General features: G+C 63.2%; 1 protein-coding gene across 2 annotated transcripts in view; it reads left to right on the plus strand.

Annotated features, from left to right (window-relative positions):
* Window positions 1-20,203, plus strand: part of Rxra (retinoid X receptor alpha) — a 93,281-nt gene that overhangs the window by 54,958 nt on the left and 18,120 nt on the right. For both annotated transcript variants that reach the window (XM_071601134.1, XM_027942108.2), the window contains exons 2-4: window positions 10,067-10,332; window positions 15,087-15,237; window positions 15,686-15,865. In XM_071601134.1, the coding sequence (XP_071457235.1) occupies window positions 10,067-10,332; window positions 15,087-15,237; window positions 15,686-15,865 (597 nt within the window). The remainder of the gene's footprint in view (window positions 1-10,066; window positions 10,333-15,086; window positions 15,238-15,685; window positions 15,866-20,203) is intronic.

Genomic DNA, 20,203 nt, shown 5'->3' on the forward strand with positions numbered 1-20,203 from the left:
CCCAGCCTGTGGGTGGTGCTGGGGAAGTCCCCTGCAGTGGGCCACGTCCCATTCTCGATCTGTCTCACGGGCGAGGCCCTGTCCTGTCTGCAGAGGCCCCGCCAGCCAGGGCCCCGCAGGTGGCAGGCACCCCACTGGGTGCTGCCAGCAAGTCACGTGGGCATGGGTGACCTCCTTCCAAGGGGAGGCTGCCCTTGTGCTGGCATGGGCCAGGGCTTGCAGAGAGGTAGTGGGGACTGACCAGGAGGTCTGGCTCCCTACCTTGCTGCCCAGCAGATGCTCCACCCTCCAGGGCCCCCATGCAACCCCGCCTCTGTCCACCACGTGGCTCCGAGCTGCCAGCATCCCTGTCCAGGACTGGAGCGGCAGTGCTGGGGTGCTGTGGGAAGACGTGGGGATGTCCCCTGGAGAGGCCAGCCCCACATGGGGCCTCAGAAGCTGTACCTGGGGATGTCCCCTGTGCCCCGACCATCTCAGAGCCCCTGACATGACTGTCCCCGAAGCCCCTGGCACGGAGCCCACCTAGCTCTACCACAGTGGGCGGGACGTGGCGTGGAGCGCCCAGGAACCTGTCTGTGTTCTGAAACCAGCTGGGGATGCAGATGAAGATCAGAGAACCAGCCCCCAGGGGCGCAGGAAGCGCTGTCGAGGGTTCCGCGACAGAGCTGCGGGCGGTGGTGGGTGGCGGGGGGCCTCTGAGCCACCAGGAGCATGGCTCAGAATGAAACAATCATTTCTTTTCCTGTTGAAGAGAAACCGCCTGTGAGAGCCCGCAGGCTCGTGCCCGGCCCCTGCGGCTCTGGAGCAGTTGAGGTTTCTCCCGGAGTTCCCCTCCCTCCCCCACCCACCCTCCTCGAAGGCCTGGGCGGGCACCACGAGGTGTTGGGGACAGTTCAGGGGACAGCCTGGAAGGGAGGTCACGGTGGCCAGGAGCCCTGCCTGGCCCTGGAGAGGTGAGCCTCCCTCATGTTCCTGGGCCTGGTGTCTTTCCCTCTGCTGGGAACCCAGGTCCCCTGATGTCTGCTGAGTCCCTCCCCGTCCTGGCTGCCGAGCTGGACTCTGTGAGGGTGGAGTATGGTGGGGACATGGAGGACAGAGGGCAGGGTTCGGTCTGGGTCAGCAGCTGTCCCCTGGGCTGGGAAGCTCCTCCCCCTGAGCCCGGCTCCTCTGGGGGTCAATGGCAGCCTCTTCCTGTCATGCCACTCCCGTGGGCTCATGTGACAAAATGCTAGCCAGGTGTGGCTCTGCGGTGGGTTCCTCAGCCTCGGCCCTTGCCACCTGAAGCGTGCCTTTGTCACTGCAGTCTCTGAGGTTCGGGGCAGTTGACAGGGCCTGGCTGCAAGTGGGCGTGAGGTGGGCCCTGGGTTAGCGGTCTTGTTGTGCAGGCTGAAGGTGGGGAGATCGTCATGTAGCAGATTAATCGCGGCCCCCAGCTCTGCAGTGGCCTTGTCCCTTTGGTCACACCCTTGCCTGGCTCTTTTTATCCAACGTTCACCAGGCCTGGAGGGGCAGCTCCCAGCCCTCCTCAGTCCCTGCCTGGGCAGCACCTCTTAGGCTGCCGGGCAGGAGGCATGGCTGCGTGTCCGGCAGCAGGTGTGGATGGTCTGTGCTGTGGCCAGAGGCTGGAAACCTGCTGTCAGGACTCTCTGGGGCCCTGGCATCTTTCTGATAGGTCCTGAGCCCCTTCCACCTGGCACCGCCAACCTAGGGCTCTGGGAACTAGTCATAGAACGTCAGCCCCGGAGCCGAGAGCTTCCCGACCCACTTGATGATGTCCGGGCTGGCAAGACCACCTGCCCATCTCCAGCATGGGAAGAGGGGGGATAAAATCAGATGCCTTGGCACTGTCTTCAGAGGACCAGCCTCAGGTTTGAGGCCCTGGTCCTAGCCCCTGGGTTTCAGATTCCATTCTGCTGGCATCCTAGGTCATGGCCCTGGGCTTGCACCCTAGGGACAGGAGTCCACTGAGGTCCCTATCCACTGGGTGAATGGAGGAACAATACTTGGGGCAGGAGTCAGCCCTGGCCAGGTACTCTGGGATGGTCTCCGAGTCCCAGAGCCACTGAGAGCCAGCACTGGGGTGTCTGTGTGGGTAGGACAGGGCCAGCAGGGGTGTGTGCCTGTTAACCCTGAAGCTGCCAGCAGCCCACGGCTCTTTGCTGCTTCTGGGTGCACACAAGGAAGTGAAGGGAGGTCCGGCCAGGGAGGGCCTGGGGCTGGCAGGAGTGCACAAGTCCATGCAGTCCGGCTGCCTGGCTAGGGTGCGCCCCTTTCCCTCCCCCACACACCCAAGCCAGAGGAGTTTGGGAGTGGATGCCGCTCTGCAATTCGTTTCCTCTCCTGTTCTGTGGAGGTTCAGGCAGTCCACTCCACGGTCCCCACAGGCACCTGTCAGATCCCCTCTGGTCCAGAGGTGACAATAGTGACTGCTGCAAGAGTTGGGGGCTGCTTGATCGTTTCTGTAACTGGGTCTGGTGTGAGACCTCTGGCCACAGCCCCATCCCCAGACCATGGGCTTCCAGGGAATGGGCATGGAGGGCAGCTTCGTGCAAAGACCCTCGCCCTGGTGCCTGTGGGTGGTGGCATCTTCACTACTCAGCTGTCTCCTGAGTGCCACCTGGGCACAGGAGCTGGCCAGTCCTGGGGCGCCCCTCTTGACCACCTCCTTCCTCCTGGCCACGCTCCCCACTTCCCTCGCTGTGGCTGCTCCAGCCACACCTGTCACCACTGGGTCTAGCCACAATGCCCCTGGGCTGTGTGAGAGGCAGCTGCCAGTCTGGGCATCACTTCCTGCTCCTCTCCCTGCCCCTGGCCCCCTCCAAACTTGCTGAGCACAACCAAGGGAACCAACTACCATTCCTGTCACTTGCAAAACCCGTCAGCCTCATCTATGTGATGGAGCAGGGCGAGGGTTGCTTAGGTGGTAGTGGTGGTGCTGATGATGTCGATGGGTTATGGTGACGTTGGTGATGATGGTGGTGATGGTGATGACATCGATGGCAGGGATGGTGACACTGATGGCAGTGATAGTGGTGATGGTGTGATGCAGATGGTGCTGCTGGTAGTGATGACGTTAGTTCTGATGGTGATGGTGGTGAGGCCCAGGTGTGTCGGCCCTACGTACCGACACCTTCACGGACGTTGCTGGATGCCCCCGCTTCCTTACGAGGAAGTGAAGGAAGCCTATTTGGTTCATGAAGTGTACCTCCTCGTGTGTCACTCCAAGGCTGTGCCCTGTGTCCTGGGGTTTGGGGTCCATTAGAACTGAGATGCCTGTGGTTGGGGTATCCTGGCTGATATTCAGAGAAGGTCCAGGTGCAGGCCGCCTTCCTGGAGGTCTCTGGGGAGACTCCTGGCCAGGGCTCCTGCAGATCTGGGTTGCGGATTCTGCTACCTGTGTATTTGTTTCCCCTGGGGACCAAACTGCCTGGCCAGTCACGTCACGAGGGACAGGCCCTCCCTTCTAAGGGACTAGAGGCCTCAAGCAGCACCCTGGACTGCTCGCCTTCCCTTGAGGCCTCCTCACTACCCCATGTCTCCTGCACTCCTGTTCCCAGCCAGGCCCTGGTCCCACACTGGGGAACTGGGCAAGGTTCCCACCATCCGGGTCTTTCCAGACTAGGAGGGCCGGGGGGCAAGAGGTGAGTTCAGGGAGGGAGAGCCAGTGTGTGGTTCAGGGGGCAGGAAACCCAGCCTGCTTTCTCCTGACTTGAGCAGAGGTTGGTGACCGTAGGCAGGTTTGGCACCCAGAACCCTGAGGGCTGCAGGGTCCAGTGGGACTAGGGATGGGGGTGGAGCTCACAGAGGCATTGCCAGACAGGCGCCCAGGTACCTGCCCAGCCCTGCCCCCTGAGCTCATTCCCAGGCCTGGATGTCTGAGGCTGTCAGGGGAGCCTCAGTCTTTAAGCTCTGGTGGTAGCCGTCACCACTGAGGACACAGCCCTGGACACTCCCCACTCTCAGTATCCTTGGGGTTGATGGAATTGTGGTCTGTCTGACATGGAACCAGATCTCTGTCCCTCACTCCACAGAGTCCTTGCTGTCCCTGGGCCTTGGCTCCTGCATCTCCCCTGCCTGTGTCCTCCTCACTTCTCCCCTCCTGGTTGGCTTTGGGGGGGGCGGGGCAGTGATCTTGACATGGCAGGGCCTTCCCCAGGGGCCGTTGGGTGTCCCTGTCTGCAGCAGGGAAGGTGGGTGGGCAGGGCCAGAAAGCATGGTTAGGAGCAGCTTGGCCAGTTTCTGTGGCCTGTCAGGGATGGATCGCTGTGGGCGCTTAGGACTGGCAGCCTTCTGGCCACTTCCTGTGGGTACCCGAGGGCTACTGGGGAGACAGGAAGAAGGTGATGCCTACCAGGGGTCCTCTTCTTCTTGGTCTCTGGGTTCTGGGTAGGTCTGAGGCACCACAGGGTCAGGGCAGGTCCCTGAGTTCCTATCCCCAGGAGCTGGCAGCCTTCCCAGGATCGACTGGGGACGGGACTGGGTCCTTCCTGGTTGGTTGAGGCCTTTCCTTGGAGACCTCTTGAGGTGGCCGACTAGACCCTGCTTGGGGCCTTCAGGTCCTGGGGGAGGGTTGGAGGCAGGCCCAGGTTCTTTCTGACCACCATGAGGTCCCAGCTGCTCCTGGGAGCTCCTAGTAGGTGGCTGAGATTTGGGGCTGGGGTGCCTGGCTGGGCAAAGGGCAGAGTGACCCCAGAAGAGCTGAAATTTCAGCCCAGGCCACTTGAGCTGTAAGCTGACACTAGCTAAGAGGCAGAGGGTGGGCAGGCTCCCAGCTGGAGGTGCCTGGAAGCAGGCTCTCAGCAGGGGCCTGGGGGCCCTTTCCACTGTGCCACCACTGTGCCACCGCTGTGCCACCGCTGTGGCCTCCGCTGTCGACGTGCCCTTTTACAGAAGGAGAAGCTTAGGTTCGGCAAGGGTAAGGGGCTGTCCAGGGAACGGGGGCCCAGCAGCCCCAAGGGCAGGCAGCTGCCTGTTGTCACTGTGGCCAGTACCTGCCATGGGGACCGTCTCCCCACCATGGCCTGCTCTTGAAGGCCCTCCCCCTGGCACTTCCTTCCTCCCGGCTGCTGTAACCACCCTTGGCCTCCCTCAAACCCTGGCGCGCCGTGGTCCCTGCCACTGCCCTGTCGCAGTCCCGCCAGGGCTGCCACTTCTCCTCCCCTGGGCGGCAGGGGAAGCAGTACTTCCGGGAGGTGGGGGCTGGAGGTGGGCGTCCTAGGAAACTCTGAGGGCCACTAGCTTCTGCCGCAGGGTTTCGGTTCCGGGGGGGTCCCCGGCAGGGTGAGGAGCCCTTGAGCTCAGAGCCCAGCTCCCGTGTAGGTGCTGGCCCACGGTGGGGGCCTCCTTGTCCTGGGTGCGTGCTCTCACACCCTTCCTGGAAACCTCCTGCCCTGTCCACTCCAGCCCCCAGGGTCCCCGCCCCTCCCCTCTGCAGGTTCCTGCAGGGCCCTGGAGAGGGCAGCCCCATTCCTGCTCAGACCCTGCCTTGCTGGGTCCTGCAAATCCAGCGCTTTCTGGGGAGCTTTGAGTTCCCTCTTCAGGACCCGGGGGTTCCCTGGCTGTCTAGGAGGGCTGGAGGCTCCTCCGGTCCAGCTGCAGTGGGCTGGCATTTCCTGTCACCTCCTCTGCTTCCCTGCCTGCCAGGCAGAGGCCGGAAGAGGGTTGGTGGGGGTTCCCTGGGTTTCCTGAGGTGGGTGCAGGGGCAAGAGGGTCTGGGTGTTGTTGGGCATTCCAAGGGGCCTGGGCAGCTTGTGAACTCTGGGTGGTGGAGAAGCCTCTTCCCTCTTCAGGGGGAGCCTGGGCTGCGAGGTCCGGGCCTGCTTGGGGGGTGGCCAGCTTCTGCAGGCATGCAGCTGCCGGGGACGCCCAGCACCCATGAGTGCCCCTGCGGGTGTCAGGGAGCAGGTATGGTGAGAACACTCTTCATTTCAGTTTTTCTAAATGTCACTTTAGCCCCCGTGCCCAGCCCTGCGCCCAGACCTGTGCTGGGTGCCGCGTGTGGGGGCATCCCATCTCCGTGCCAAGTTTCGTGTCTGCCTCTAGACATTAGCATCTTAGAGTCAGTTTTGTACCGAAGGAGGCATCTCCCCGCTGCCTGACCCACGCAGCCCTCCAGGACTGCAGCGAGGCTGGCCTGTGAGGGCCCTTTCCTCAAGTGGGGCCGGGGCCAAGGCCCTGTGACCAGGGCTCGTTTTCCCCTCTCTGTCCAGCCCTGCAGGTTGCTGTGAGCTCCCCGGCCTCGGCTCTTTCCCTGGGTCTCAAGTCACCCGGTTGCTGCAAGTCCTAGAGGGGGCTGGGTGGGCGAGGGGTGTGAGGTTCTGGGGTTGTGGGCCCTCTGGGCATCACAGGTTCTGAGGTTTCAAGATTCTGTGATTTGGCTAGCACCTGTCCTCTGAGGCCCCTCTGCCACCCGTTGCGAGGAGGCTGTGTGTCCCCCTGGGTCTGAGGGTGGAGGCCAGTTTAGCCCAGCCCCTGCCTCGGCTGCTGGGGCCAGGCCCTGGAGTCCAGAGTGTGACTTTTTCAGAATAAGGCCTTATCTTGGCCACAGCTTATCAGGGGTGGGGACAGATAAATGGCCCGGAAAAGGCAGAGCCTGCACACACGTGGAGTGCGGGCGGCAGGCGGGCCAGCAGGACTTCTCTGCACGCAGAGGAAGTTTAGGCATTTTTTGCCTAGTCTCTTCCTGGCCAGAAAGTATCTCTCTGAAAGGCTCCAGAAAACACACCCAGCCTATTGTCACCATGCTCCGTGAAGGTGTCTGCAGTGGACATTTTGTGTAAACAGGAAGGCCTGGAGCAGGGGACTCAGGACATGGGGGTTTGCCAGCTGGTACCCCTTTGCACTCAGGAGCCCTGAGGCTCACCGCCAGCCTGGCCGTGGCCTGATGGATACTCGTCCCTGCATGTTGGGCTGGTGGGCAGGGGTGGGGGACATGCCTAGGAGAATTCTGCACCGGGAACCAGCTTCTGTGGCTGGAGGCTGGGGGCTCCTGACCCTGTTGTCTCTCCTTCCTCCCAGGGACCCTCCCTGTACCCTGCCTGGCCAGTTTTCTCCTTTGTCTGGTTGGTAGACCCTCCTCAGTGGTTTCAAACTTGGGCCAGACGTGGGCAGTGGTGGGGGGCCAGGGGAGCATAGGGGTGCATCTGTAGCCAGCAGCCAAATGGGCTCCCTCCTCTCCTTCCCTCCCTCCTGCCATCCGGCCAAAGCGGTCTCCCGCCTCTCCCTCCTCCTTCCTGCCAGGCAGAGCAAGCAAGCTGACGGCCAGCCCGGGAGGCCCAGTAGTGCTGTCCCAGCCGGCCCAGCTGAAACCCAAGCCTCCTCCAGTGGCTCGCGTGGCTGCAGGTGTCTGACCTGGAGTTTGAGGCTGAATGGTCCCCTCCTCCTCCAACTTGCCTTGGTATCTGGGGACAGCTGGCTGAAGAAGGCCGCCCCTGGAGTGGTGTGGCAGCTGACCAGAACCCCTGGTCTCTTCTTCGCCTCTGCCCAGCTCTCCTATTGCTACCTGGAGCAGAGGATAGGGGTGGAAAAGCTGGGATAATCTGGGAGGGACCTCTCAGAGGCCAGGAGGAAAGTGGGCAGCTTTCCTGGGGGTGGCTAGGACCCAGGGCTGGACCACTCCAGACTGTACCCACAGGGCCTGTCTCTGCCAGAGACGGCTACAGGGCCCGCTGGTGCAAGGATGACCGTGAGCTCCTTTCCACTCAGCCTCCTCATAGTCGGTGGGTGCATCTCGTGATTGTGCTGCAATGGGGCCCACCTGGCCTAGGGGCAGCCTGCAGAGTCGGGGCCTGTCTGCATTTCACAGTTGAGGGAACTGAGGTCTGGAGAGGGCAGAGCTGGCTCAGGTGTCCTCATGGGACATTGAAAGGTCAGGGGAGAAGGGGCTGTGATGGGGGACAGCCTGGTGCATCCCACATGTCCCAGCAATTCCCTGGTGGAATGACAGTGGTCACTTGGCCCAGGGCCAGCTACAGTTTGCAGAAAAGTGTGCCGTCGGGCAGTTCTTGTCCCGTGCTGTCTCTGAGGCTCAGTTTACTTGTCACAGGTAGATGGTGGTGGCTTTTCCAACAGGGTCTCAAGAGTTCAGTGACATAAAGCATGGGAGGGCATTTCGGTCCCAGGAGTCGCCTGAGTATGTGTGGCCCCCTTGGTTACACGCTCCTGCCTGCCTTCTGTCACCAGGCCCTGCTTACCCTTCCTGGCCTTCTCTGGGGATGGTCCCTGCACATGGAGGGAGACCTTGGGCTAGGAGTAGTTGGCCCTCCCTGGGGTTCAGCGTCCAGGGGCTTTAATGGCTACTAGGGATGGTCTGCGGTACTCCTAATGGCCAGAAGGTGCTGCTGCCATCTGGTTTCAGAATTCCTTACTTTGTCATTGGCCAAATGCCAATGTCTCTACGAGACATTGGCATTCCTTACTTTTATGGTCAACAAAATGGTTTGTTTTGGATTTTGTGAATGGCAGAGGTTTCCCGCGGGTCAGAGGGGGTCTATTTGCCGATGGAGTCCATTCCTTGAGTTGGGCAGGGTGCCCTTGGCAGGCAGGCTGACCCTCCCCACGGAGCCTGGTCTCAGAGTTCCTAGCCAACGCAGGGACCAGGCCCCCTCCCTGTGCCCTTCTCCCTGGGAGGCAATGGGGGTAAAGTGCCCATGTGGTTGGGGGGCAGCTGTGGGGGGAGCCTCCTCTAGGAAAGGATCGGTCCTGCAGACAGGGCCTCTGTGCTCCTGGGTGGGGTGGCACAGAGGCTGGGGTCACCCTGAGCTGGCTGGCCACCCAGTACCACTTTGAATGGTTCAGAAGACTGGGTGTGAGAGAAGGGTTTGGCTGGAGTTGGGTCTGGTGTGAGTGCCGAGTCTGCAGTGGGGACAGTGTGCCAAGGCTGGTGACAGTCCCAGAGACTGCTTAGGGCTTCTTGATGGGCACACTCAGGGACATGGACACTGCCCTGAGGCTGAGGATGTCTTGGGCAGCAGCAGCCTGGCTGGGGTTCTGTCTTGGCAGCTCCTGGGCACCCATGCTTCTGGGGGACTGGTCAGAAGTGTGTGTGATCCCAGGAAGGCCAGCAGAAGGGCCTGGGACTCTTCTGCAGTTGGCTAGGCTGGGCCCAGAATGGGAGTCTGCCTTGCCCAGAGCACCCAGCCTGCTGGAGGGTTGGGTGGGGAGCCGCCTCCCGGGGGTTGTGTGCTGTGGGGTTTCGCTGCCTTGTGTGGGCTCCTCCAGGTCTTTTGGATGGCCTGCCAGGCCTGTGGGCAGTGGATTCCCCCTGGGAGCCCCCGGAGCTGGGCGGGGTAGGGAGGCTTAATTAAGTGCTTGATCAGAGCTTTGAAATCCTGCATGAAAGGCTAGCGTGTGGGAGGTCCCAACCTTGTCCACTGCATGGGCTGCCGGGCACATGCCTGGCACATGTCAGGCCCTCTACAAGACTGTCGCAAAGTTCCCCTCCCACATGGGAAATGCTAGCTGCCCCCTTTTCATCAGGTCCCGTTGTGCCTCTGGGGACCAAAAAGAGCCAAACAGCCTCCAGATGATGGAGTCCTGGGTGGCTAAGGTTCTGGTGTCAGGGCCTCCACCGCTGTGGTCCCTGAGGGGCCCAGGAGGTGTGGCCCGGCAGGCATGGCTCAGCCTGAGTGTCTGTCTTGGTTGCGCACTGCACCCGTGAGAACTTGGGGCCTTGCTTCCTCTACCTGTGAGATGGGGAGTCCCTCCTACCTCCACACGCCAGTGCACCGGGACAGACTGGATGCTGGTGTTGGTGGCACCTTTACTCCCACACCTGCACCGTGGTCACCCGGACCCCATGTAGAGGGAAGCACGCTGGCTCTCCTGCCCCCGGGCTTCTCCCTCTGCCTCCGGGTGGCCTGAGCTGCACAGACTGGAGTGGCCCCGTCCTCGTGCTCTGCCTGCCCCTGCCTTGGGCCAGAGCCTAGGCGAGGAGCTCCGGGCACCCCAGCCCGGCCCCGCAGGCCCCCGGTGGGCTCTTCCAGGGTCTGTGTGGGCCCTGGTGGGGGGCAGTGGGTGTGGCCTCAGAGCCGCTCTGACCTGCCCCCTGCGGATTCTTGCCTTGCAGACTTCTCCAGCCAGGTGAGCTCCTCGTCCCTCAGCTCCCCGGCCGGCCGAGGCGCCATGGCGGCCCCCTCGCTGCACCCCTCCCTGGGGCCAGGCATCGGCTCCTCGCTGGGCTCCCCTGGGCAGCTGCACTCGCCCATCAGCACCCTGAGCTCCCCCATCAACGGCATGGGCCCGCCCTTCTCGGTCATCAGCTCCCCCATGGGCCCCCACTCCATGTCTGTGCCTACCACGCCCACCCTGGGCTTTGGCACCGGCAGCCCCCAGGTGAGTGTGGGGCTGGGCCTGGGGGGCGCGGGCTGGGCAGGGGCTCCCCCAGCAGGGTGTCGGCATCACTGGTGGGCCGTGGGGGAGGGGCTGTCCTTTCCATCCACAGACCCAGCCTCAGTGGTGGCTCTCTGGTTGGCCTGGGCCTGGCCCCATGGATGCTGCCAGCTGGGCTTCTTGGTGGCTCTGCCTCCTCAGGGTCAGATCCTACTCCTGGGTCCTTCTCTCCTGGGCTTTCTGCTCACACCCTGGCCGGTGGTCTCTGTCCCTGGGGCTGCAGGGGAGGTGGGTCCAGGCTCAGTGTAGGGATGGGGAACAGTCAGTGCTCAGTGGCCTGGTGGCTGGTGGGTGCTGGTCACTGCAGAGTTGGTGACCTCTCTACAGTTGGGGTCTGCTCAGACGCTCTTCCAGCACTGGCTGGGTTTTGGGTTGTTTGGGGGTTAGGAAGCGCTCTTGCCTGGTGGGGCCCAACACAGACAGGTCTTGCTGTTGGCACCGTGGGGCCTGGTGCAGCCCTTTTCTCCCTCAAGGCCCCGGGGGCCTCTCGGATCCCCTGCTGGACTCCTTGCCCGGGCTGTGTGACTCCTGGTGATCTCCCTCTGGATACCCACTTTTGAAGCAGGCTTCCCTCTGGTGGACCCATCTCTTCTTCCTAGGAGAGGCTGGGGACATGCATTCCTGCTCCGAGTCTCTGTTGGGTCCAGTCTCCTGTCTCCAACAGCTGGCCCTGGAGGAGCCTGGCTGCCCCCCGCATAGGCCCCACTCCTGGCCTAGGAGGACTGGGGGCTGTGCTTTGTGTGTGGCTAGCCCACTGCCCGTCCAGCTGAACCCTCTTGCCCTAGAGACTCTTGCAGTGCTCTTAGGCCAACCCAGTCAGGTCCCTTTGCCCCTGGGGGATGGGTGGAGAAGAGTGGGATCTCTGTGCATGAACATGCTGCTGTCTGTCCCCTCTCATGGCACCTGACCTTCCGGACGCAGGCGGAGGCCCGAGGTGCTGGCCCAGGGAGGCCTGGCTGCCTCCCGTGTCTGGCTGTGTCATTTTGGCGTGGCTGCCCCACACCCTCCTTGCTGGTTGCCTGATGCTCTGCAGCAAGAGAGCAGGTGAAGACTTGACCTCCGTTGTCCCCTGGTTTCAGTGGCTGACACCTGCTGGCTCAGAGACCTACGAGGTTTCTCACTGGGTTCCCAGGCCTGCTGCCTGCCCTGGACACCCCTGGGCTCGTGCACAGCAGGTGGCTGGGTTCTGAGTCTCCTTGTGTGGCAGAGCCCAGGGCTGTTAGTGCTTCTGGGAAGAGGGCGGGGAATGCGGGGCGTCTTAGGGTTTTCTGGGCCACATCTCTCCTGTTTTCTCTGGCGGGTAGTAGGTCCTGGTTAAAGCCAGGTTCCTGTGAGCCAGTGTCCAGGCCCCCGAGGCTGCCTGGGGGGAGGCTGGGGAACAGATCCAGTGTGCCCCCAACATTTGCCCTGCTACTGGATAACTGTCCATCTCTCTGAGGGTCCCTCTGCCAGGCCCACACAGTGGCTACTCTGAGCCTGTGCTTGGCCTCTGACCACCTCTCCTGGCGGGCCTTTGGCTGCCCTGGACACATAACCCTGTGCTCATCAGTAGTCTGTCTTGGGAACCTGCAGTTCCTTGTGTTTCTGGGAGTTTGGGGGGCCATGCCCCCACCTCCACCCACAAAACTACAACTGCAGAGTCATTTGCCAGAGCCTGGGGGATTCTGCCGTGTTGGGGAGGACCTGCCTCCTGCCCAGCTCTGCCTGCTCCAGGCAGTGGCTGGGAAGGGCTGTCCGCAACATTGGGCCAGGTCATGCCCTCCAGCTCACGGGGAAGGGAGCCTGCTGGTAGGGCCAGGTCTGTCTCTCTGGGTCTGGGGGCTCCATGAAGGAAGGACCCAGGGCATGTAAGCCAGAGTTGTCCCAGCGCCTGTGTGGTCACACCTGACTCCCTGGGGCTGCCTTGAGGCCTGGGCTGAGTGCATGGGGGCAGCTTCCTGCAGGGAGCCTCTCCTTGGGCCTGAGGGCTGTGGCGTCCTCAGGAGGCAGCCTGCTCGGGGGGCCAGTGGGTTTCATGGTGTCAGAAGTGGCCAGCACCAAGGGAGCAAGGCCTGGAGGGAACATGGAGAGGCTGGGCGCAGGCGGAGGCTCAGGCCTGCTCCAGGAGCTGGGGCTGGAGTAGAGAGGCAGCAGAGATGGGCAGGGCCGGGCGGGGCACTGATGAGGCAGGAACTGAAATAAATACCAAGGATATGAAAGGGGAAATGGGGTAGCCTCCACCCTGGCCGCACGTGGGGCACAGGCTCCAGCCAAGGGCCTTGCTGTCCTGGGGCTCTTGGGAGACGGACTGTAAGTGCCAAGATACTGGTAGGGGGGCTGCTTGGGTGCCCACGGGGAAGGGGCTGCCCTGTGCTTGGTTCTGGGGTCTCTGAGCCTTGGGAAGGGCAGGCAGACCATCCAGCCTTGCCGTGGCTACCATGCTGGCCACTGGAAGAGCCCAGAGGAGCTGTGTGGGCCCCAGGGCCTCAGTGAGGATGAGTGCCCTTAGCTGGCCTTTGCCCTGCTCAGACATTGGGTTTTCCCAGAGCCTCTGGATTCACTGAAGCTGGACAGGTCAGGTCAGGTCAGGAAAGCCCTCACAGTCACGGGGGAGCTGGCATGGTGTGGCACTGCCCTGGAGTGCGGCTCCCTGCTCCCTGCTGTCCCGTCCCCCTCACTGCTCTGGCCCTGCCTCAGTTTACCAGCCCCCCAGCCTGCACACAGGGGTCAGGGGACAGAGCAGGTGAACCCAGCATCGTTTTGCCCTGCCGAACAGGTCTGCCCCATGTCACGTCCTGGGCTCCCCTCGGCTGGGGCACGAGTCATCCACGCCCATAGCTCTGAACTGCCCCTGCCCCTGGCCAGGCAGCCCTCCTGTCTCCACCCCATAGGCCACCTGGCCTTGGCCTCAGACACCACTTTCCCTCCTGGAGCCAAGTGCCAGCTGCAGCATTTGCGGGTCAGACTCTCAAGGTAGTGGTCAGCAGGGTGCCCGCCAAGTGCCCACTCTGCTTGGCACCTTGCCTGTCCTCTTCCTGTCACCGTTCTGTCAGCCGTGGAAGGAGTCACTATGTGGTCCGGCTGCAGACAGACTCGGGCCCCTGCTCGGTAGCTTCCCCTGGCACAGCGGCAGCCTCATAGGCCGGGCAGGGCATTGCCCCTGATGCCCACCTGCTTCCTCAGCCTCAGGGTTTGTGTGTCTCTCCTCTGCCCCTCAGGGGCCAGCGAGCTTCAGGTGGGCAGGGGACCCACAGGGCACTAGTGAGCACTGTTCCTTCACTTGTCTAGCGGTTCCCCCTCCTCTTGGCCTCGTCTCTCCCTCCTTGGCACTTGGGGTCAGGTACTTGGTGACCACCCCCACACCCCTCAGCTGCTGTGTGACCCTGCCCCCACCTCCGGGAGCCTGAGGGTCTTTGGTTAGGAAGGGAGAGGGCATCACAGCCCCGGGCTTCTATGCAGGAGAGGTGGGTGTGGGCAAGGCCCGCCCACCACCACAGTGAAGGCCCAGTGTGTCCCCAGACTGTGGAGCACGTGCACACCGGGCATGTGGGGAGCCAGGCAGGCCTCTCTGCTCTGTGGTGGAGCTGGGGGCTCCCTGTCCTCGCCATGGCACCCATGTCCTGATGCCTACCCCTGCTGTACCCAGTGCGTGGAGGCCTCGGGCCTCCCTGCAGCCCACCTGAGCCCTCGGGAGTGCAGCACCCTCACGGGGCCTCCCTGCCCGCCTAGGCAGCTCTGGGAGGGACGTAGAGCCGCTGGGACGGGAGCATGCCCCTGGGCACTGAGGCCCTGCCACCGGAGGCCAGGGTGCTTGCTTTGGGCACAAAACTCTTCCTGCCTCATGAGAAAGGGGATGGGGCTTGGGGGCTGTGAGGAAGGAAGGAGGTGTGGTCCCCGCGTGCAGGGGTGGCCGGGGCTACGTGAGTGCAGTGTGGAGTCTGGAGGCGGCTGCAGACGTTTTCTGCCCTGTCAGGGCTTTGCAGAAGTGGGGGTGCCTGGCGGGGGCCCTGTGCCCTGGCGGATGGCCTGGCTGGCGGGAAGCGCCTGGGCCTGCGCCGGCTGCAGAGCTGGGCTGGAGGCAGCAGAACCCAAAGTGCTGTGTCACTGCAGGCTGCAGCTGTTGCCAGGGTGACGGTGAGTTTCCCACGCCTGCCCTGGCACAGGGGGTGCGGCCCAGGGGTGTGCAGAGCCTGAGCTGTCCCTGCCACCTGGGGGCTCTGCTGGCTTCCTGTCCCCCCTGGTGGCCACACTGCCACCCTGCAGTGTGCAGGGGCCTGTGTGTCCCTGGGGAGCCCAGCCTCCTCCCTCCCTGTGACTGGGCCTGTGTCCTCGGCTGTGTGCTGGGGCCCTGAGCGCCTGCCAGTGGAGGGTCCAGTGAGCACCTAGCAGGTGGGTGGCAGGCAGGGGTGTGAGCAGGGCCTCCTGTGCAGGGCTGGGCTCATGGCGCCCGGGTTATGAGGGGTCTTCACACCTCCAGCTCCTCCCTCCTGAAGCCTGGGTCTGCTGCCGGGGAGCCCTGAGTCCGGGCCGCGGTCTGCTGGGCTCCAGCTGGACACTGCTTTTCTGAGCGCAGTGGCCCTGCTGCCCCTTCGCCGTGTGGCCTGGGGGCTCTCTGGAAGGTGGGGTGTGGCCACACCTTCCTTGCCTCAGCTGTGAGGAGGGCCCTGGGCATGCTGCCACCAGCCTTCCCAGGGCTGACCTGCCCCCGTGCCCCCCAGCTCAACTCGCCCATGAACCCCGTCAGCAGCAGTGAGGACATCAAGCCCCCGCTGGGCCTCAATGGCGTCCTCAAGGTCCCCGCCCACCCCTCAGGAAACATGGCGTCTTTCACCAAGCACATCTGTGCCATCTGTGGGGACCGCTCCTCAGGTAGGGCAGCCTGGGGGCGGGGAGGAGTGGGCTGGAGATCTGGGGTGCACCTGGAGGCCCACCTCCGGGCACAGTAAGCCAGTGAGGAGAGCAGGCTGGCAGGGCAGTTGGGGGACTTGCTGATGGCGAGGGTTGATGAGGGCCGACCTCCTGGGGCTGAACCTGGGCCCAGGGCTTCTGCGTTATTCCATGGAACCCTGGTGGCCAGAGAGTGCAGAGTGGCCCCCCTCCGGGGCACAGTAACTCAGGTACAGAGGAGCCACTGGGGGACTCTGGTCCCTGGGGGGCCAGGATTTATAACCCCAGAAGGCTGAACCGTCCTCAGAGCAGGGAGCCCAAGGCAGGGCCCACCCTGAGCCCAGGCTGGGGTCAGGAGACCAGGAGGGCCCTCTTGTGTGGGAAGGGGGTTCCCACCCAGGGGCAGCCTCTCACAGCACTGCCCCCGCAGGCAAGCACTACGGGGTGTACAGCTGTGAGGGCTGCAAGGGCTTCTTCAAGAGGACAGTGCGCAAGGACCTGACCTACACCTGCCGTGACAACAAGGACTGCCTGATTGACAAGCGGCAGCGGAACCGGTGCCAGTACTGCCGCTACCAGAAGTGCCTGGCCATGGGCATGAAGAGGGAAGGTAGGTGTCACGGTGGGGCGGACCCCTGGCCTCCTGCAGCCCTTCTCTGCTGATCCCTGCGCGGGGGCCTGGGCACCGAGGCCAGCCCTTGACTCCACAGCCTGCCTGATGGTGGTGACCCAGTTGTCCCCTGTGAGGGCATAGCAGGCCAGGGCCCAGCTTGTGGGCCGTAGGGCCAAGATGGGGTGGAGGCGGCAGTGGGGGAAGGAGATGGGGCCTGTGTGGGAAAGCAGGAGACTGCGTGTGCCGGGGTGTCTGACAGCAGGGGTGTGGTGTGTGGTGCAGGAGGCCTGTAGGTGCTGCTGTTCAGGTTGAAGTGCGGAGGGCACCCTCCAGAGAGCCCCAGAGGGCATCCCGCGTCCTCCCGAGGCCGACTCCAGCTCTACCCCCAGTGGGCCTACAGGCCCTCAGAGCAGGACTTTGGGGCTTGTCTTATCGACAAGATGCGTGATGGGGCATATGTAGCAACGCAGGCCACTCCCCAGGGTCACAGCAAAATTGTCGGATTGTCCAGCCAGATCCTTGGCCTCCATGTGACCTTGGAGCTGTGCTGCCCTGGCCTCGGATCTGTGCTGTCCCCTCTTGCCTGCAGCCTGATGGTCCCTTCATGCCAAGCGAGTCCCTGTTAGGGTGCACATGCCTGTGCACAGGGCACACGGAGGTGTGTCCACCGCATCCAGGGCCTGCCCTTATGGAGTTGCAGGTGCTGTCCGGGGTCAGGGTCTGCTGCTCTGTCCCAAGCACCGTCCAGGAGCTTCCTCTTGCTTCCTCTGTAGCGGCTGCTCCCAGACCCCACATGTGGCCACTCTCGCCTCCTTCCCACCAGCCCCTGAGGGAGTCCCTGAGGGAGACCAGAATTGGTGTGTCCCATCAGGAGTGTCCCAGGTGGTGGCCACAGGGCTGCAGCCCGTGTCCGGCCTGTCCCTTGAGTGTGTGTATCCTTGGCCTTGAGGCCCTGTGTTCTGCAGGGCTCCCTCCTGGAGGCCGTGAGCTAGCAGTGCAGTGTGGGCCTGGGGCCTGGGGCCTGGGGCCTGGGGCCTGGGGCCTGGGGCGGGCCTCGACTGCGCCCAGCTGCCAGGGCCAGGTGCTTCAGGCAGGCCGTGTTTCCTGGAGTGCTTGGAGTGGTCCTGTCTGCTCTTTGCTGTTGAGGTTGGGATGCTGAGGCCATGGTCACATGGTGGCCTGGGATCCTGGGCTCTGGCTCCCATCCCGTTTACCAGTGGGAATGCAGGGGAAGCGAGTGCCCCTTGGACACTGCGCGCAGTCAGGGAGGGTCTGGAGGGCAGGTACAGCAAAGTCCCTAAAAAGGACTAAGAGCTGGGTCCCTGTTAGGGGCAGGAGGCGAGGCTGGAGTGGGCAGGGGAGGGGTGTGCCCTGGGTGGAGCTGGTTTAGCATCTGACCCGCCCCCCCCCACCCCAGCTGTTGCCCTGGTGCCAGCACAGCCCTGGCTGTGGGGTATGAGTGTCTATTGAAAGTGACCATCAGACAGCCATGCAGGGCTTCATGGGAAGCTCGGCGTGGACCTGGCCCAGCCTGGGGGCTGGGCATGGCTTAGGTGACACCTGAGGAATGGCAGGTCAGACCTGCGTACCCAGCTGAAGGGAGCAGCGTCTGCCAAGCAGAGGCGTCAGCACACCTGGCAGGTGGGTGGGACGGCAGTTCTGAGTCCCAGAGCGGGACCAGCATGCACGATTCTTCCCAAGGCCCCACAGCTGCCCCACGTGCCTGGTGCTGTCATGTCCCCTTGCCTGGTGCCCCAGAGGCCTGGGGGTGTGGACGGTGCCCGTCCCATCCTAGTGAAATGGTCCAGTCTCAGCGTGGGTGGCCTGGAGCTCTGGGCTCCTGCCAGTGGTGGGGTTTTGTGCAGGCTTGATGGGTGGAGATCACTGGGCACCCTGCTGGTGTCCATACACACTCTGCTCACCCCACCTACTCAGTGCCCCAGTGCTATCCACACTTCACAGAAAGAGAAGTAGGGTGCAGAGGCCTGAGGGCCTGGGGAGGTGTCAGAGTGGCACAGTGCCCATCTGCTTGGTCTGAAGCCCCAGGCCCATGGGTCATTATTGCCTCCGTTCTGTCTCTGGGCCGATCCTCTGGGCAATGCGTAGCCCTTGAGACCTGATTTATGGGCCATTAGATAAATACCTGGTCCCGTCAAGGGACCACTTCCCCTTTGTCTCCTGCTAGATTTACGAGCTGTGAACGTGCAGAAGAAACCCTCCTACAAAGTGCTCGTGTGCCCCGAACACCAGACTGCAGCTGTGTGGGCAGCTGGAGGAAGGGCTGGCCCCGTGCCTGAGGGACCCTGCTGCCCAGTGCCTGGCCTGTGCGGGTGGGGCACCTCTTACCTGCCTATATCTGCCTGCATTTAGGTGCTGGGGGGTGGCTTATGGTCTGGACTGTCCCTGGAGCTCTGAGCTCCTCCTATGGCTCTCTTGGGCAGACCCAAGAGACTTGGCAGTGGCGGGTGGAGTGTGTGGGCAGCATGGCAACCCTGGGAAGAGCTGCAGGGCCGGCTTGCCAGCCCAGCGCCCTTGGTCCAGGGCACAGAGGATGTGCGCTGTCGGCTCCAGTCCACTGAGTACCAGGCCTGCTGCAGGTAGTTCTGCTGACTGGCTTGGATGGTGCGGGACCCCACATCATCCCTCTGCCACTCTCCAGCTGAGAGTGGCCCAGCCAGGTTCGAGGAGCAGCTTGGGGCTGGCTGACCACAGGGAGGGTCTGGCCTCCGTGGGGGGTGGCCCTGGCTGCAGGGCAGGTGCCCCCATCCCTCTGGGGGGATGCCATAGGACGATAGCATCTGCGTTGGGCGGCTGCAGGGGCATGTGTGTGCGTGCACTGGCGGGACCTGCTCTGTAGCATTCCTGGCTGGGGGGCGGGCAGTGCCCCCAGGGCCCCTGGCTCCTCGCCAGCCTGCGCTCAGGCCTGCTTGCTGGGGCACGTGGTGGCAGGGCTGGGGGCCTGCAGATGGGCCTGGCCTGATAGGGGCACCTGGCCCATAGGCCGTGCTCCCCCCTTGCCTCTCCCTGTTTTCCTTCCTGCCTCCCTCTGCTTCCTGTGCCCCATCCCCCAGCTCCAGGGGCCTGGGGGTGGAAACAGCAGTGTCTGGCGTGTGTGCAAGTGTGTATGTGTGTGCACGTTGCCCAGGTACGGGTGACCCTGTCCGTTTCCCCCACAGGAAGAGTCCAGCTGGGGTGAGCGCTGGCCCTGTTGCCCTCTGGCTTTGTGACACTGGTCTGTGATTTTGCCTCTCCCTGACCAGTGCTCTCGTCTGAACTGCGGGGGCATCTGCGAGGTCCCCCAGGGTTTGTTAGAGTGTGGTGGAGGGTAGCTGGGGCTTGGCTGGTGGTGGGATTGGGGCGTTGTGGCCACTGTGCGTGTGCATGTGTGCACGCTGCTCAGTGGTTGTGACCCACAGGGTCTCCAGCTGTGTGCAAGGCTGGGTCCCTGCAGGGAAGGTATCCCACCCCCTCTGAGGTGGCGGGAGCCCAACTTGCTGTGCAGCTCCTGGATGATGCCCTATGCCAGTATCTATTGCTCAGCCTTGAGCAAATGTGGTCAGGACAGAGCATCTCGGTGCTGTCTGGCTTTGGCCCTGCCTGGGGCTGACAGGGGACAGAAGGGCCTAGCTACTGGCAGAGCCCCAAACAGAGGAGGCATCAGGGCCTGGGGGTGCTTGTACCCAATACCCCTGCTGTTGAGCTGTCTGCCTTCCCAAGACCTGCTGTGGCTGAGGGGCTGCTGGGTCCTGGGCCAGCGTGTTTCCTCCAGCTGGGAGTCTGCTATGCTGCCGGACAGGCAGCCTGCGCCACAGTCCTCTGGACCACGGGTGGGCGTCTGGCCTCTGTCTTCCTCCTGTCTGCTGCCCGCTGCTCCCCGCCTGCGCTGCGCTCTCTTGGAAGGATAACGAGGCCCTGTATTTACAGACGCCTCCCACTCGAGGCTCCCCGGCGCCAGCGGAACATAAGTCAAACATGACTGCGCTAAAAGGTGATTGAGCTGGCGAAACATAAATCCCGCTCCTCCTGCCCCCTCCGCCATCTAGAAATAAAACCATAATATTTATAATGATGCCTCTCTGAGCTGCTGGGGCCCTTCCCGGCTTCAAAGTGCTTCACAAAACATTTGCTAATTAATTCCCGGCCGCCCCCGTGGAGCAGGCAGGTGCCCTAGAGCCCCTCGCCCACCCTGCTCTTGGCAACCGGGAATAACCAGCAGCCGGGAGGCCCGTGCTCAGGGTGGCCATTTCCAAGCTCCCCACAACCCAGGACTGTCTGTCCAGGAGAAAACCTCAGAACCGGGCTAACTGGGCTCAGGAGCATGAGGGCAGGAGGCTC

The sequence above is a fragment of the Marmota flaviventris genome, chromosome 13 (genome assembly GCF_047511675.1).
Source record: "Marmota flaviventris isolate mMarFla1 chromosome 13, mMarFla1.hap1, whole genome shotgun sequence".
NCBI lineage: Eukaryota > Metazoa > Chordata > Mammalia > Rodentia > Sciuridae > Marmota > Marmota flaviventris.